Source organism: Aotus nancymaae, unplaced genomic scaffold (assembly GCF_030222135.1).
Source record: "Aotus nancymaae isolate 86718 unplaced genomic scaffold, 86718_ANA_hifiasm-v0.15.2.pri h1tg000002l, whole genome shotgun sequence".
In the NCBI taxonomy this organism is placed as follows: domain Eukaryota; kingdom Metazoa; phylum Chordata; class Mammalia; order Primates; family Aotidae; genus Aotus; species Aotus nancymaae.
This window is the reverse complement of record NW_026988413.1, coordinates 50,161,579-50,179,859: the sequence shown is the minus strand read 5'-3', so window position 1 is coordinate 50,179,859 and position 18,281 is coordinate 50,161,579. Positions and strand designations below refer to the sequence as shown.

The following is an 18,281-nucleotide window of genomic DNA, read 5'->3' as shown; positions in this document are numbered from 1 at the left end:
TTTTGTTATCCTGGTACAATTTCATGCATGATTTTACTGAAGATGTCTTTTAGATATTAAACATTGATGTCTTTGGACACAATGCAAAAAAGGACTTGATATTTTTCCCCAAACTGAAATTTCAGTTTAAGAAAAAAAAATAATGTGGCAGGAGCTGCTTCCCACAGGATGTGGTTGTGAAAACTCCCTGTAGGACAGGGAATGCTGCCATGCTGGCCACCTCAGGGCAGAGCCAGGGCGCCATCTGACAGATGTGGATATGGAGAAGCTGCTGGGTGCATGGGCTCAGCCACGATGGACAGCTCCCCCACGGCTGGTCCCTGTTCAGTTATTTTGCTTGCTTGCCCTGCAAGCAAAAGTGTGTCTGTACTGCACATGTAGCAGTCAACCAGCCAGTGAAAAAAGTCAGCCGGAGCCTAAGCATTGTCTGGATTTATATAATTTGGTTGATCACATATTTTCAGGATTTGTTGATCCTGTAACCAACTGTGCTCCTTTTTTTGTGTTACAAACTTATGGTGATGGAGACTGGCATGGCTGACCTTTCTCTTTAATGTACAATTTTCAGATTTTCTGATTTGTCTTACAGAACCCTCTCTTCCTAGTTCCTTGTTTCTTTTCCCCACCCCCTCTGCCCCATCCTGTTTTCAATAAAATGGCTTAAAATATGAGCACAAAACCTTGTCCTCATAGGCATATGTTTCTTATTCATCAGCTAGGTTTCTTCAGACACATCAAGGTCACTGTTCTTTTATTAGGTTAAGTTTTTGTGTTTTTCTTTCTGAAATGTCATGGTGAGCTGCCAAGATTGGAGAACAAAGAAAAGAGTTGAGTTTGAACTCCCCCACTGCATGATGCATTTCTTATGGAGTGAATATGTTTTATTTTTACTAATTTTAGATCATACATATTTGTATGTTTAGCAGAGCCTGTGAAAAATCCAAGAGTTTATTTCCCACAGGAATCTAAAATACATTAAACCTAAGTTTTTTTTCTTTTTATATAAGACCTTATCCAAAATATTATTAGGCAGGGAGTGGTAGGGATAAGGGGATTGTGTGCAAGAGACAGAAGCAAGGCCCCATGATCTGGTGGCCCAAAACATGGGCAGATTAATGTTCTTCTATTCTACTGCTTGGCATTTTCAGGGTAACAGTGGATAAACATAGTAACATCTGTGCCTGGGTTGGTTTAGTCCAATCCAGGGGTGTGCTGGTAAATGTTTAACAGGCAGCTAGCTCTCTGCAGGGGTGAGGGGAGGCTGATAGTGTTTGCTGATTTCTGTGGCAGAAATACCCATATCACTGGAGTATTAAAATACAATAGGACAAGGAAAGAGATTAGCAAGACCAAGTCTCAGCTAGGCAATGGCAATAGAAATCTGCATCACTATATAAAAGGGAAACTACAGGCAAATACATACGATGCATTCTTCGCAGTGTGCTCCGGTGACATATGACAGGCACAAGCATTGGCCTGTATCCACATCACAGGTCGAGAGTGGCAGACTCCCAAGGGGGTTACAGTTGCAGGCTGAAAGCACAGCATATGCCATTATTCTCATTCTTAATTCCTCCACTCTTGTGAGTGTCCTTAATAGCTCACACAAAGCGAAAAGCATAACCGCAAGAACACAGAAGCCTGCTCTGCCAGGTTTACTGTGTGCCTGGCTGCATGATTACCGCACTGCATGTAACCTCACAGAGGAAATCCTGTGTCAGACACTTCCAGAGCCCTATGTAGTTTTACTGGATGGCAATTAGGAGGAGGCAAGTAGGTGCAGCAAGTTGTACATGCTGCAGTACTGGCACAGTAATTCTGAGTGAAGCTGACCAGGCTGGGTGACTCAGATGCAGGAGTTTCTGGGTATTGTGGTTAGTACTGACGGCTCCTTCTTTGGCAGATGTATCTGGAATCCCACATTCTCTTTTCTCTCTTAGTATGTTGTGACTTTTTCTCTTAATTCCCCCCTCCTTCTTCTCCTCTACCCTTAGACATTTCTGAGTCCTGCATATGTTGCAGAGGCTAAGATGTCATACTACCAGAGAAAGGAACACGCTTGCAGCAAATATCAATATTCATGGAAATAACCCAAATGCCCATCGACTAATGAATGGATAAATAAAAGTGGTATATCTGTATAATAGCATATTATTCAGCAATAAGAAATAAAGACCAATACAATCTGTAGTATGGGTAAAACCTGAAAACATTACTAACGGTACCATCTTAACCATTTTAAGCAGAAGTTCAGTTGTGTTAAGTACATTAACCTTGTTGCATAAACGAGCTCCAGAACACTTTTCATCCTGCAAAACTGAAACTCTATGCCCTTTATAAAATAACTCCCCACTCCTTCTCCCCTCTAAGCCCTAGCAACCAGCAACCACCTTTCTGCTTTCTATCTGATTTTGATTACTCTGGGTACTTCATATAAGTGGAATTATATAGTCTGTCATTTTGTGACTGCCTTCTTTTACTTTGCATGATGTCCTTAAGGATCATCCATGTTGAAGGATGTATCAGAATTTTCTTCATTTTTAAGGAAGAATAATATTCCCTTATATGTAAATACCACATTTTGCTTATCCACTCACTCAGCAATGGATACTTGCATTACTTCCACCTTTTGGCTAGTGTTGCTATGAACTTGGAAATACAAATATCCCTTCAAAGCTCCGCTTTCACTTCTTTTGGGTATATACCCAGAGGTGGGATTTCTTTTGTTGGGGTATGATGTTATAAAACTGTGGTGATGATTACACAACTTCCAATATACTAAAAATTATTGAATTGTTTACAGGATGAATTGTATGGTATGTAAATTATATTCAATAAAGCTGTTATGAACTGGGCACAGTGGCTTATGTCTAGAATCCCAGAACTTTGGGAAGTTGGGGTGGAAGGATCGCTTGGGATCAGGAGTTCAGGACCACCCTAAGCAACATAGTGAGATTCCATCTCTTAAGAAAAAAAATGGATGGCTGTGGTGGCACACGCTTATAGTCTTAGCTACTTGGAAGCTGAGGTGGGAAAGTTGCTTGAGTCCAGGAGTTTAAGACTGCAGGGAGCTATGACTGTGCCACTGTACTCCAGCCTTGATGACAGAACAAGACTCTCTTTCAAAAAAAAAAAGAAAAAAAAATTAAAGTTGTTATAGACCCACACACACCAAAATAATGTTCAGTCTGTTCTTGGAGGACATCGGTTTAGTCAGAGAGTTAGGGAAACATGTGGAATGCTGAAAGGTCTGATGGGAAATTGGTTTGACTATATAATTCATCATCATGACATTTAATTTTGCCATCAAACCCAAGAAGGGCATTTTTATTACAGAAAGATCCTGCCCAGTGTTCTCTAAATATGCAAATAATCCACAGTTCCTTATATGGGCAAAAATATGGAGCATGAGGCTGCAAGCAAATGGAAATTATTTACCCAGGTTTCCTGAGGAATCTGTAGCTCTATGGAGGCCCTGAGCAGCTCTGAATTTCTGTGATCCTGCAGTTGAGGGTCTGCCCATTTGGCCTCAGAAAATGGCTTAGTCTTTTTTCCTTTTCCCCTCCCCGCCTTCCCTTAATTTTTTTCTTTTATCAGAGAACATACAGACCAATATTAGAAGGGGTGTGAGGAGAAAGTGGAACATAATTTAAAAAATAAAAACAAACCACCACTTGAAAATTGCCTAAGATGACATCAATCTTGCAGAGATGCATTGCGTAATTTAATGGATTCTTACGTAGAGGTCTAGTAGAAACCAAAAACCAAGATTTTGCAACTTGGTGTTACATTTATTGGCATTTCCCTGTGTTTGTTCCACTGGGGAAAATGAATGCCCTCTGCTGGTCCTTTATGATAAACCCAGCAAACCACAGAGAAAAGTTCTCTACTAACCTCTTAGAATTTACGAAGACCATTATGTTACTTTTTAAAACCCAGAGGTTGGCAGGACTCTTAGGTATTCACGATCACCAATTTCTAGGGCAGACAGAGACAGCCCTAAGCTTTAAAACACATAGGGGCTGAGATGGGCGGATCACTTGAAGTCAGGAGTTTGAAACCAGCCTGGCCAACATGGTGAAACCCTGTCTCTACCAAAAATACAAAAATTAGCTGGGTGTGGTGGTGGACCCCTGTAATCCCAGCTACTCAGGAGACTGAGGCAGGAGAATGGCTTGAACCTGGGAGGTGGAGGTTGCAGTGAGCCGAGATTGTGCCACTGCACTCCAGCCTGGGTGACAGAGCGAGACTCCATCTCAAAACACACATACATACATACACATACATTAAAAAAAAAAAAAAAAACCACACACATAGGGATTGATGGCCTCCCCCCGGCAACCATGGACTTACGCTGGCAGCCCAGGTGGTCAGTGGCGCTCAGTCCGTAGTGGTTGGGCTTACACTGGTCACATTTGGCTCCTTTCACGTTCTCCTTACACAGGCACTGGCCGGCCACAGACCCTAAGGCAGGATCAGAGTGGCTCACACAAATGCCACCAGATATGGTCCCATCAGGGTCACATTCACAAGCTGGGGACACAGACATTCATTGTTTTAGTTAATTGCAAATTGTGAGAAGCCTGAAATATAATCACAGAATTTTACCCATGCTAGAACTATCTTGCTTTGTTTAAATAATTACATGTTTAAATAATTAGACCACTCAGCAAGAGCTATTCAGAAATGTCTCCCAGATCTCTAGCACTGGAAAACATTGAATAAATTCATACATATATTTGTAAAAGACTTTTAAATGATTTGAAAGTCAGAGGACCAGAGGAAGACTGCTACTGTAAAAATTAAGAATAGATTGATTCTGCTGGGGATGATGAGAACGTTTTGGAATTAGGTAGATGTGATGGCTGCACAACACTGTGCAGGTGAACTGTTGTTCATTTAAAAATGGTTAATATTTTACGTTATGTGAATTTCATCTAAAAAATAGATTTAAAAAAAGAAAGACTCTAAAGGTGAGAATAAGATCAAAATCTCTGAAACCTGGTTAAAAAGTCTCTCCTTCTCTATCACAGAAAAATACGTCACAAGGAAAAGTGACACTTTATTTTCTTTTTCCTGGAAGGAACACCTGTAAGAAGGAAAGGGAGAGGCTGGTGTGATGGTAGTGGGTTATCAGAACTTATTAACATTAGTGTCACTAAAGTTGGTATACAATCCCCCACTGCTAAATTTGACTGGCTTAAAAAAAAAAAAGAAGGAAAGGGAGGAAATAGTGAAAAGTACTCATATCCTTGGTTTTTTGGGGGGATATCTGCTGACAGGGCAAGAGATTAATTGAAGAGATTCTGGAAAATAAGATAAAAAGTCACTTGTAGCAAAGGAGCCACAAAGGTAGCAACCTTTTTTTGTTGTTGTTGTAGACATTTGAACAACTCAAGGAAGGGATGTCCTATGAAAAAGAATGCTGACCGTTTGAATAATTCCAGAGGGTAGACCCAGGACTAGAGAGTAGAAGTCACAAAAGGTAGCATTTGACTGAGTAGAAGGAAGAACTCTCTAATACTTAGGGCTGCCCAATACTGCAGTGAACCCCTCATCACTGGAGGTGTCCAGGTAGATGTGCTGTCACTTAGGGCTTTGGTATGGATGAAAAGTGTGCTGTTGGGGACTAGATGACCACCAAGTTCTCTCGTACCTTTGTGGTTCTGTGTTTCCAAGGAATTCCACTTTTAAGGAGTGCAATACGAATAAAAAATATGAATATCATGATTTTAAGGAGCAGTCATGTTCCCATTTATACATGCTTTCTTCAGATTACTAAAAACAAAACTATCAAGTCTAAAATTACGCCTATATAATCACCATTTAGGTTAGTGAGTTTAGTGGAAACAATTCAGTCAAACCAGTTGTTTAACATTATTGAAGCAACTGGTGTTTGCTGACACAATCTTTCAAATTTCAATCATTTGTTATTGTTTTGTGACTGGTGATAAAATCTTACTATGAAAAAATAGCTTTGAGTTCTGTTTAGTTTGGAAAAATGACAATTTTCTTCTAATTAAAGCCAGTTGCTTCTAGAAAGAAAGGAACAAACTGGATTCATCTTAAAAGTGGCCAAAAGGAAAAAGCTAGTTTCTTTGGGAGACCCTCCAAAGAATCAGTATTGAGTTCCAGATAATTTAATTATACACAAAAGCATCCTTTGGGAAAGGGATGTGGGAGAATGGATAGTAAATGTTCTTTGAAATAACCTTATGTCACGACCTTTAGAAGTCTAATTAAACATCTTGGTATCATAATTCTAGCAAACTTTTATTGTTACTAGTTGAGTCTACCAAATCTTGGTTTTTCTTTATCAAATTTAATGGCATCTTAATTGTAGAAAACTTAAAATTAGTCAACTCTTATGCCTGGAATCTGTTTATATAAATATTTAGGTTCAAACAAGGACAACTTAGAGAAAATTTATATGAGAATGCTAATCAATCTTCAAATACACATCATTTGTATATATACACACAAACATTTGTTTAGGTAAACTGGGGTGTCTCATGATAGTAGTTTGTTACAAGCTTTTCATCTACCTTTTATAGAAAAATTCCTTCTTTATAAAGAATGGCTTCTTAGTTTCATACCAGGAGTACTAGTTTTCTTTCCCTGGTTTCTTTCAAAAGCACTATCAAGTTAATACTCAGTGGTTCTTAAGGAACAACACTTTGATTGATATGCTCAAAATATTTGGTTATTTCTAAATCTCTTTCCAGATTCCTAGATTATGTTTCAATCACTATATTTCCTTGATTCTACCCAACAGAGCAATTTAATCTTCTTTTATAAATACATAGCTTTTAAAACAATAAAAGTTATGTGTGTGCATGATTACAGACTGTGGTAAAAACTGTAGGATACTTAGGAAATTGCTCTAAAGAAATATATTTTCTGAGAATGTAGTCCTTTATAACAACGTTGAACAGGTCGCATAAGGTAAATTTTATAGTCAGGTGCCTACTGAGTAATCTGAGCTAAAACATTTCATTGATGCTTTTTCTATATTGTGACCACTTAAAGTTTGAAATCTAGGACATTGAATATATTCAGGTAGCCACTGAAATACACTGTATAAGACTTCATTTTATGTATTATGATTATATAAAGGTTGAAGTTAGAGTTTATAGCAGCTTCCCTGCCCCCACTTTAACAATATATGGATATAGCCTAAGAAGCAGGATCCCTGAGTACTGGGAGAGGCAATCCTCCATGGCTGCTGGTATCATGAATGTTCTTGCTAAGTGTGCCAACTGTGCAAGGCCCCACTGGCTCTTTACCCAGGACATTTCTCAGGGTTGTGCTTGCAACAAACAACCTTGAGGGATGGAATGGCATCTTCTCCCAGATAAAAATAGGCTTACGCTTACTTCCACTTGCTATAAAGCAATGAATTCTTCAAGCTCAGTGTTCTTTGGCTGTATCATAAACTCACTAGATGTACACTATTCACATAGTATCCTTTGTGTCCCACCCATGGGACTTGGGGACATGAAAATTCAGGCCAATACAAGGAACTTGTTGCTTGCTATGCCATGAGTTATAAAGTCTTTTGTCTTTGGCCCAAGAGTTTCGTGTCTTCTGCTAGTATCCATGAAATAGTAACAGTCTAACTTGTTAGTTTTCAAGTAGAGTAAGCTTTCAGACACAGTTACTGACACTGGGTATTTGAAATCAGGTTGGAGTATTTATGTAGGCAAAAATGCACAGCAGTGTTGGGATGAGAGTGAGCAGGCAAGGTGGCTGGGGTGCAACGTTTAAGGAGGCACCAGCCTCAGGTTTGTGCAAGCCGCAAGTGTCAGCCCTGCACTTCCACCCCCCGATGGTGAGTTCTTCCTTACATGTTGGAACTTAGGTGCTTTCCTTGCCTCACTCTAGTATCAGACCTGCAGGAAAATGCAAATTAAAACAATGATGAGATACCACTTGATCAGCAAAAATTAAAGTGTGATAAAATCAAGATGGCAAAAATTGAAGTTTGACAAAACCAAGTGTTAGCAAGGATACAGAGCCACGGGAACTCCCATTTACTACAGGTGTCAGTGGCCATTGGCATACTCACTTAGGGGACAATGCAGTATTATTAAATCAATTCGAGGAAGTCCATACTCCATGACCCAGAAATTCCACTGCTAGGTATGCCTCCTAGGGACAGTGTTTGCATATATGTATGAGGCCACATACACAAGAATGTTTACTGCAGCATCCAAAGAAAATGAATAAGTTTTGTTAATTCTTTAAGAAATTAAAGTGGAAGAAATAAGGCTACACAATATGGAAAAATCTCAAAAATATAATGTTGAATGAAATACCCAACTTGCTGAAAGATACATAGAAAATGACATCATCTATCTAAACTTTGAAAACATGTCAATATATATTGTTCGTAAATAAAAACACATGTGAAAGTTTGAAAAACAAACATGGTAATGTCAAATATATGAAATTTACTCCTAGCAAGGAGGGTAGACAAATGGGACAGTTGTGCACCTGAGACATCAATAGTGCCTGTCGTGTTTTATTAAAGAAAGTCCCAAGGGCAATAGGTTAAGACTGTTTTAGAGAAAGCTGATGCTGGGGTATAAGGGTGTTCATTATATTATTCTCTATTATTTTGTACATGTTTGAAATATTTAAGAAGTTGAGATTCCAGAGAAAATATTTTTAAAGGGTTTTAAAAAGTGTAAGTTAAGTAACATGTTAGCTTACGAATCTTAACAGCAAAATTGAATTGTCTACAGCCAGTAGAATTTTTTTTTTTTTTTTTTGAGATGGAGTTTCGCTCTTGTTACCCAGGCTGGAGTGCAATGGCGCAATCTCGGCTCACCGCAACCTCTGCCTTCTGGGTTCAGGCAATTCTCCTGCCCCAGCCTCCTGAGTAGCTGGGATTACAGGCACGCGCCACTATGCCCAGCTAATTTTTTGTCTTTTTAGTAGAGATGGGGTTTCACCATGTTGACCAGGATGGTCTCGATCTCTTGACCTTGTGATCCACCCGCCTCGGCCTCCCAAAGTGCTGGGATTACAGGCTTGAGCCACCGCGCTTGGCCCAGTCGAATGTTTTAGCCAATTTCACCCCTTTGGTTCCTCCCCAACAGGCTTCCGTGATGCGCAAGGTGTCTGCCCCTCCTGGTGGAATCCTGCATAATTTCCTCAACTACCAGGACAGAAGCAGATTATTTGGATCGACTTGTTTGCAGAAAGACGAGCTCTTTAAAGCTGAGGTATTTTTGCAATCCTCCCCTCCCCCAGAATAGGGTAGTTTGGAGAGGCCGTTAAGCAGAGGGGGCGCAGTGAGCTGGACTTTGCTCAGACAGTGGGTAGGATTCAGGCAGAGCCCGGGACTCACGAATGCACGCGTAGGGATCCGAGATGGCCTTGAGGGGGTCCCTGTAGAAGAGGGGCCTGCAGTGGTCGCAGTGCTGCCCCTCGGTGTTGTGCTGGCAGTCCTCACACACGCCCCCGCTGAGGCCGCCGCTTGCCAGGTACGCAGTCCTGTCAAAGTGGCAGCGGCTGGAGTGGCCGTTACAGCTGCATGCTGAGGGGAGAAGAGACGGACTGAGAGGTGGGCCAAGGCCTCGGGTGGCACAGCCTGCGCCCCTGCACTGGTCGGCGCACCCGCTCGTGCTCTGGGTCCTCCTGCCACTTCGTGTCCTTTGTATAGACGCATGAAGTGAACGAAGGCCCAAAATCACACATTTTGGGCCTTCAGAGGAGGCCTTCCAGCACTCGGATTCTGCTCCTACCGTTTCTATAAAATGTGTTCCCCACACGTTAAATAGGTAGTTTTTAAAAATCAAGTGAACAGAAGTAAATCATTTCAGTGATCTAAAGCCACAGAGTGCAATATTTGTGGTGTTCATTAAAAGATACTTTTACTGACTTATACTTCGTGCAATTGAAATTTTTACATTAAATGTTCTGCATGCTCTGAGATTCTGAGAAAAGATGGCAGAGCTCAGCCGGCCGGGCCTCTCCTTCCACATGGGCAGAGCCCTGCAAGGGCTGCGTTCCGTTTTATCTCATCTGAGGCTCGGCCAAAGGCCTGGAAAGAAAGGCAGGCTGTTTGGAGGAATTTGTCTTCACGGTCATGTCTACACTGTTTGTCTTTTTGGTTCTTTTTCTGTAAACAGACTAAGGTCAGGCTGCATTTTCCTGGGTCTTGTATACTGTGACTCTCACGAATGGGGCTTTTGTTTGTTTTTTTTTTTTCCAGAGCTCTTCTAGAGACATTTCATTTCCTCATATTCTTCTTTCCTTAGTCTGGGAAAAGAAATTGAATAACAAATTTGTTTGAAAATTCATTAAAATTCAGAGGCAGCAAACATGTTGTCCAAAACAAAACCAGCATCTTACTAGCCTGAATATTTTATTTAAAACAATACAATAGCCTGTCAAACTCAATCCTGGACCTCATTTCTCCTATTATCCTACAGATGGGTTTAAGGTCATGTTCATGGAAGGTATGACTATTCAGGATGACAGTACAGATCTCTGAACCAAATCTAGTGTTCACCAAATTCTCGGAGTTGCATTGTCCCTGCTGATAGTGCCATTCCATGGCCCCGTTGCTCCACTGGAACGGTGCCATGAAACATGCTTACTGTCTCATTTTTAAAATTAAACTTAATTCATCGTGTGAGGGTTGGAGACATTGGTGATTTTTCTGTGTGAGATAATTGGGAACATCAGAGTACCGCACTATAGGAGCTGGAAGGACAGCTTCACCACTTTGGTGCCTGCAGGCCCAGAGAAGTGAACCAAGTGTTCCTTAAAATAAGGAAACCCAGAGCACACTTAGTCTATGCAGAGAACTGAGTTTCACCCACATCTGCAAGCGTTGTCCTGGAGGCCTGCAGCTGGCCTCCAAGGAGCGTCCTGGAAGAAGTCCTTGCATCTCTCACAGTTCGGACCATCTGTATTGTGCTGACAGACACACTGACCGTGAACCTGCATTGTGCAACAAATACAGCGTTAAAGGAGGGCTTCTCCTTGGGGATGTTGGGGTTCTTTAAATGGAAAATGAAATACCAAGTAATGGTACCTCTCTGATTCTTAGTTTCCCATATGTTAATTACAGTACCAACCTTGACTGTCTTCCATTATTTTCTGAACTAGCTTTAAACTTTACAAAACTTTAAAAGTTCAGTGAACTTATAAAATACAATCTTTTTTTAGCTTTTCTGGGTTCTAGTTTCAGGACAGCACCTTGTGGCCCTCAATAAAAAAGGGACAGGATGGCTGGGGGGCTTGTGGGGAATTGGGGGGAGCGTGTATGTGGGGTGGTTTAGGAGCATAAGAGAAAAGAGGGAGTTAGAAAAGGGAACAAAGCTGAAGAAAGGCATATGATTCTCCTGGATTTTCCCCAAATGCTCGAAATGGCCCACATGTAGAGAGAGAAGCCCTATTTCCAGTGAAACAGAGGCAGCTGAATGGGAAGGCGCACTAGCTCAACATGAAGCCTTGTATGATTATGCCTAATAAACAGTTTACATTTATTTAGTAGACACACTTCCTGAGGCTCTGCATAAAACTACAACGTGTCTACAGTGTCTTTTAAGGTGAGTCCCCCCAGATGAGAGAGATCACAGTCATTCCCAGTGTAAGAATGCTGCTTGGATTACAATATCGGATATTGCTGAAACGTCTTAGTATTGACTACAGGGTCTTGCACACAAAAGTCCTTCAGCAGAGTTTTGTGAGAGAATGAATGTGAAATTATTAGGTGGGTGCAACAGTAATTGCTGTTTTTGCAATTAAAAGTGGCAAAAACAGCACTTTTGCACCAACCCGCTATGATCCCTCCCCATCTCATCTCCATGCTCTACAAAACAAATGAAAAGAGGGCAAGATGAAGCCTCTTGAAATCCTAAAGTATAAATTCTGCTCACTAGTTCAGTGATGTCCACTGGCAGCAGAATCCACAAGCGCCTCTGGGTGGAGGAACTGGAGGGCCCTAGGTGGGCTATCAGGGTAGGTTCAATGGTACCCACCTGAGCATAAAACTGGCACTTAGATTTGCTGATCTCCATGTGGAGTGTCTCACCTACATTCAGCACCAGGACAGTGAAAGGCAGGTAGGACAGCCCACTGTTCTTTGGGATTAATAACTCACCATTCCAGGAGGGCTGAAAACATCTCCCCGCACCTTCTGCATAGGGCCACATTCGCTAGCATGGCCATTGCAAAAGCAGCTTCCCCGAACAACCATCTCGTACAGAGCATAGTAGTATTTATTAAGGGAATCATTTTGTCTCCTTCCAAGCAAAGTATCCCCAAGGGTGTGGAGCTTGGTAAAGTTTATCCTCAGGTTTGTCAGTGTCACAAGGTCTATTAGAAATGAAAATAATGAATCAAAATGAATTTGAGGTGCATCAGTTCAAGGCACTCTCCTTGACTGATATACTGATATACCCTTAATATACCATAGAAAAGCGATTACAGGCCTGGTGTGGCGGCTCATGCCTGTAATCCCAGCACTTTGGGAGGCCAAGGCAGGAGGATTCCTTGAGCTCAAGAGTTCAAGACCAGACTGGGCAACATGGTGAGACCCCATCTCTACATAAAATAGAAAAATTAGCCAGGCGTGGTGGCGCATGCCTATAATCCCAGCTACTCAGGAGGCTGAGGCATGAGAGTTGCTTGAACCCAGGAGGTGGAGGTTGCAGAGAGCTGAGATTGTGCCACTACACTCTAGCCTGGGTAACAGAACAAGACACTGTCTCAAGAAAATCGAAAAAAAATCAGAAGAGTACTTACAAGGAATATGCCAAATGTGAAATTTTTAAAAAGCTGATAGGAAAAATATAAAGGAATTCATACCTTGAATGTAGGGGCTGTAAGGGTTTTCAATTTCAAAACCGGGATCCAAAACCTTTAAAACAACCTGTAAAACAAATGTAGATAAATTTATAGTATATTACCTGAAAATATAACTGTCAAATACACTCTTTAACCTCCCAGGCTCAATCTTACCACTTCAGCCTCTCAAGTATCTGAGACCACAGACATGCATCACCACACCCGGCTAATTTTTGAAGTTTTTTTGTAGAGGTGCGGGTCTCCCTATGTTGCCCAGGCTGGTCTCGAACTCCCAGTCTCAAGTGATCCTCCTGCCTTGGCCTCCTAAAGTGCTGGAATTATAGATGTGAGCCATCACACCTGGCCATCAAATGCACTCTTACAGAAGAGACCCTGATCTTACAAGAAGGCTGAACCATTGCTTCCCAGCTGGCATAGAATACAGATTATCATTTGGGTTACCATATGAACAGAAGTACCAAGAGCAAAAATAAATTAAAGGTATTCTTCAGTCATTTCTGGCTCTTTATGTACAAGTGGTTCATACAGGCAGAAATGGCAAAGAGAGCACTTATGCTGGGTTGGGATGGAGTGATGGATAGTTGGCAAACCATGATCAATTTGTGTCTAGTGGGGAATTCTGGAGCAGTCTTCTCCCACTATTTCTTTCTGCTCTACCAGATAAAATTATACCTGTTCAATCCCATTCACTCCAACTTTCTGCCAGGCACCAGCTTTGCTCAGAGGGATATTCCTGGCAGATTCCCCTGGGGTGGTGATTTACAGAGCACGGGGACGAGATAGCTAATGCCAGGCTGCTGCTAGCTTACATGGCTTTGCAAGGGTTAGAAATGGGTGTTTCTTCTTCAGGGTGCTTGGGGCCATGGTGTCCCGTTTAAGTTTTATCCCATGCTCACCTTCAGCTGAGCACTCTTGTGCAGGATTGCATCTAAAAAACGTATTTAGTATTTATTATTTGGGACTCATTTCAATTTAGACACTTTCATTTTTTAAACAGCAACAGCCCAACTTACATTGCAGGAAACATTATCTACATTTTTTTCATGTAAGTTAATTACACATTTTAAAAGTTTAATTTATGTAAAATAAATACAAGGAAGGAAATGCTACCTCTCCACCAGTTGAGGGTTCAATATCCGAATATTTGGAGTCACAAACGATGTCTCCCACTCCCTGGGCCTGGCCAGATGCAATATTAGGAAAGGAGGTGGCACAGTCTTTTGCAAAATATTTGAACACTTTCCAGGTGTGTCCATAGTCTGTGGAACGTTCAACTAACATTGCAGCCGGCCGAAAAGTCTAGGAAAAATGAGTAAAAGTGGACATGTTTCATGAAGGCAGATTTTATTACCAACTTCAGATTGAATATTTATATTTTCTAATTCTATTTTTATAACGTTCTCTCTTTTTTTTTTTTTTTTTTCTGTTTGCTTTGTTTTTGAGAAAGGATCTCACTCTGTCACCCAGGCTGGAGTGCAGTGGCATGATCTCGGCTCACTGCAGCCTCAACTTCCCAGGCCTAGGTGATTTTCTCACCTCAGCCTCCTGAGTAGCTGAGACTACAGGCACATGCCATCATGCCCAGAGAAGTTTTTTGTAGAGCCAGAGTTTTGCCATGTTGCCCAGACTGTTCTCTATCTCCTGGGCTCAAATGCCCACCTCGGCCTCCCAAAATGCTGGGATTATAGGTGTGAGTCACTGCGCTTGGCCAGGTCTATCTTTTAAAATCTACTACACAATACACACACCATGGTCTCTTTTTAGTATTTATGAGTACACACTTTGTCCTCATAATCTAATTACATTGTGGAAATGTTTATGGCTGTGTGAATTATTAATTGAAGAAACATGGCATATAAATGGAAAAGCTAACATAGTTAATATTTTACAGCAATTTGTTGTGATTCTCTTTGCTAACTATGCTTTTCCTCTGGCAAACTCTTATACATCCTTCAAACCCTATCCATGAAATTTATCTTGGTTCCCCAGAGCAGATTTAGCCTCTTAAATTCCCCAGCATTTTAAATCAATCATACCACTAATTCAGTACTTACCACTTTGTGTTAAAATTTTCTGTTTCCTTTTTCTTTTTCTTTTTAAGACTGAGTCTCACTCTATGACCCAGGCTGGAGTGTAGTGACATGATCTCAGCTCACTGCAAACTTCGCTTCCCGGGTTCAAGCAATTCTTCTGCCTCAGCCTCCCAAGTAGTTGGGATTACAGGCACGTGCCACCATGCCCAGCTAATTTTGTATTTTTAGTAGAGAAGGGGTTTCTCCATGTTGGTCAGGCTAGTCCTGAACTCCTGACCTCAGGTGATCCACCTGCCTTGGCCTCCCAAAGTTCTGCGATTACGGCATGAGCCACTGCACCTGGCCTGTATTATAATTTTCTATTATATATATATGTTTGTATCCATGACTACATGTGGTTCTTTGGAGACAAAGACTGGTGTTTCACTTTTTAAATTTCATATTCATTTTTTCTTACCTGAACTAGCATAAAATCTGACATCAAAATTAGAATTTTCCTGAATGATTAAAGAAGCACTATAGCACATTGATTTTCTCTGGCATCTGACTAATCTTAGTTAAGACTCTTTAATTTTTCTTTTGCTCTTGATCACAACCTTTCCATATTTACCTAAATAATTTCCAAATCCTGCCCTTCTCTCCTAAAAATTATCTTTATAGTTCTTGTGGTTCTCATTACCTCAGTTCTGGGAGTTTTCCTTTCCTCTGTGCCTTCTATTTTTTTTTTTAATCATATAGTCATGGTCATTGATTTTTTTTCTTCATGTAAGAGTCAAAGCTCAGTTGGCAAAGCTCAAGTCCGAACTTATTCTGTTTTTGTTCACCGCAAGGAAGCAAGGAAGTAAAATTCCAGATAAACACTGAGCATTTGGGGAATAGATAAAAGAGGGGCAGCAGGCCTATTCATCTTACCTTAAAGGTCAGGATAAGGTGGCTGAACCGAAATAATGCCTCTAAGTCCAGTCTGATGCTGACATGATCAAGACCTAAAGAAAAATCCAGAAAGAAGAAAATCAGTGATTTTGAGAGACTCTTGCTTATCATGTTAATTCCCCACTGTGGCTGATCTGTAATAAAATCCCTTTGATGCCACAAGGCTGGTGGTCACTCTTCCCAGTCTGTTGGAGTGGTGTCTCATGCCACTCCAAGCCCAGGAGGTCTGGAAAGCAGGATAGGTTTCACGCTGACTGTGCCCACATCCGTGTTTTAGTGCCAACACACATGGCCACTATGTGGCAGCATTACATATGACCAAGAGAGTTTCGGGACATTTGCCCTAGATGGAAAGAGAGAAAGTGAGGGTTCATTTCCCTGTGCTGAAATCTTCACTACACATAAACATGAGCTAGCTAGCCAGAGGATAGTAAAAATCAATGCACCTGTTTCTTCCAAGAGCTGCTAACAGTCATTTGAACCAGAATTTCATTGTCACCTGGCATACAACACAGCTTGGAATGTTCCCCTTGGAGTAGGGACCTGTGGGCTTCTCTGTGGCTGATGAGGTGGCAGAGGTATCCTGGTCAGGGCTTTGCACTGAGCTAGTTGTGATCCATCTCCAGCACAGACGTGGGGTATCAGCCCTAAACTGGACACAAAAGCAGCCCAGATCTCTCTAGAACAGCACTGTCCAACAGAAATAGAATGTGAGTCATGTATGTAATTTTAAATTTTTTAGCAGCCACATTAAAATAGTGAAAAGAGACAGATAAATTTATTTGTAATAATATACTTAAATCCACATATTTAAAAGTTATTTCAACATATAATCAATATTGTAAAAATTAGTGATTTTTTTAAAGACAGAGTCTCACTCTGTCCCCCAGGCTGGAGTGCAGTGGCAGGATCTTGGCTCACTGCAGCCTCTGCCTCCCAGGTTCAAGGGATTCTTCTGCCTTAGTCTCCCAGGTAGCTGGGACTACAGGCTTGCTCCAACATGCCCGGCTACTTTTTGTATTTTTAGTAGAGACAGGGCTTTGCCATGTTGGCCAGGTTGGTCTCAAACTCCTGAGCTCAAGTGATCTGCCCGCCTTGGCCTCCCAAAGTGCTAGGATTACAGGTGTGAGCCACCACACACTGCCACATAATTAGTGATTCTTTATTATACATTTTCTCCCAAAACTATGTCTTAGAAAGAAGTCTGGGATGCTTTTATACTTCCAGCCCATCTCAATTTAGATTAGACACATTTCAAGTGCTCACACTGGACAGTGTGGTTTCAGACGACAGTGGCTGGACTGCAGTGAATCAGGAGTCAGTCTAGAGTTCTAGGGTGAAAAGCTCAGGGACGTGTTTGCTGCTAAGTGGCAGCCACATTGCAGGCTGTGTGTCAAAGGTCCTAACCCTTTCTAGAAAGGATATCTGTCCCTCTCTCTAAAGTTCTTGGTTCAAAATCCTTGCTCTATGTCATTGCCTTGGACAGAGAGACATTGCCTTTGTGAGGAGATGTGGAACAAATGTTAGATGTGGGTCAAAATAGCCATTAAGCAAAAATGGCACCATTCATCAGGAGGACAGGTGGCTATGGGGAAAAAAACGCCTCACATTCATTAAGGAGATTCCAACTTGACATCAATAACTAGGATCCAAAATGAAATGGCATTTAGTAGACACCAGTCAATCAATTGTCAAGTGGATGACATAAATAAAATAGCCTCATATTATACTTGCCTGAAACTATCTTATATATTATGATTATTCCCACACTCCCTTCTAATGGTCTAAAATCTCCTAAAGGAAATACATATTATCTATTCTCTACAGGAGTCTGTAGAGAATAGAGGAATTATAGTCCAAAGGTCCAAAGTGCAACACATAGCAATGTAGTGAATGAAATCATTTTGTGGGGCTAAGGAAAACTGAAGAGTTCTAGACTAGTGTTAAAGAGGGATCATCAAGAGTAGGCAAGCCTGCATTAGACAAGGCCAGCCTGGATGGACGTACATTTGCGCACATGAGGCCCATGGCCAGGGGTGGGATATGAAGATCCCTGATCAGGTCCACTTTTATAGCGAGCATCTAGGAATCCAGAGGGTCAGCACCAACATAGGCTCAATATCACAACTATTCACAAAGAGAGAAGGGCATACATCCAGGAAAGAAAGAACTTCAGTCTGTAGCCAGCTCTCCTTTCAATTCAGAGATTTTACTTTGGCTTACAGTAAGAAGCAAAATGTTCTTTTTCTCTTTCCCTTCATGTGTTGAAGGAAAAAACACTTGGCGCTAACTCTCAGACTTCTACCGGCATTATTCATTCGGTTTACATCAGTGTGTTTTGTATTAGGCTTAATTTACCAACACTTCATAAACTTTCTCTCTCTTTTTTTTTTTTTTACAAAGAACAAAAGGATGCAGAGATATTTTCTTCCCCCACATGGAAAGAGTGAAAAATTCTGAGTTACGTGCTTAAAGTACACTTTAATT

The 18,281-nt window shown here is 41.2% G+C and overlaps 1 protein-coding gene across 3 annotated transcripts in view; it reads right to left on the bottom strand.

Moving 5' to 3' along the window:
* LAMB4 (laminin subunit beta 4) overlaps positions 1–18,281 on the bottom strand; it is a 116,476-nt gene that overhangs the window by 74,850 nt on the left and 23,345 nt on the right. For all 3 annotated transcript variants that reach the window (XM_064364296.1, XM_064364280.1, XM_064364299.1), the window contains 8 exons: positions 15,774–15,847; positions 13,939–14,127; positions 12,829–12,892; positions 12,122–12,336; positions 10,836–10,956; positions 9,356–9,544; positions 4,354–4,533; positions 1,424–1,533 (listed from right to left, as the gene is read on the bottom strand). In XM_064364296.1, coding sequence (XP_064220366.1) covers positions 1,424–1,533; positions 4,354–4,533; positions 9,356–9,544; positions 10,836–10,956; positions 12,122–12,336; positions 12,829–12,892; positions 13,939–14,127; positions 15,774–15,847 — 1,142 coding nt within the window. The remainder of the gene's footprint in view (positions 1–1,423; positions 1,534–4,353; positions 4,534–9,355; positions 9,545–10,835; positions 10,957–12,121; positions 12,337–12,828; positions 12,893–13,938; positions 14,128–15,773; positions 15,848–18,281) is intronic.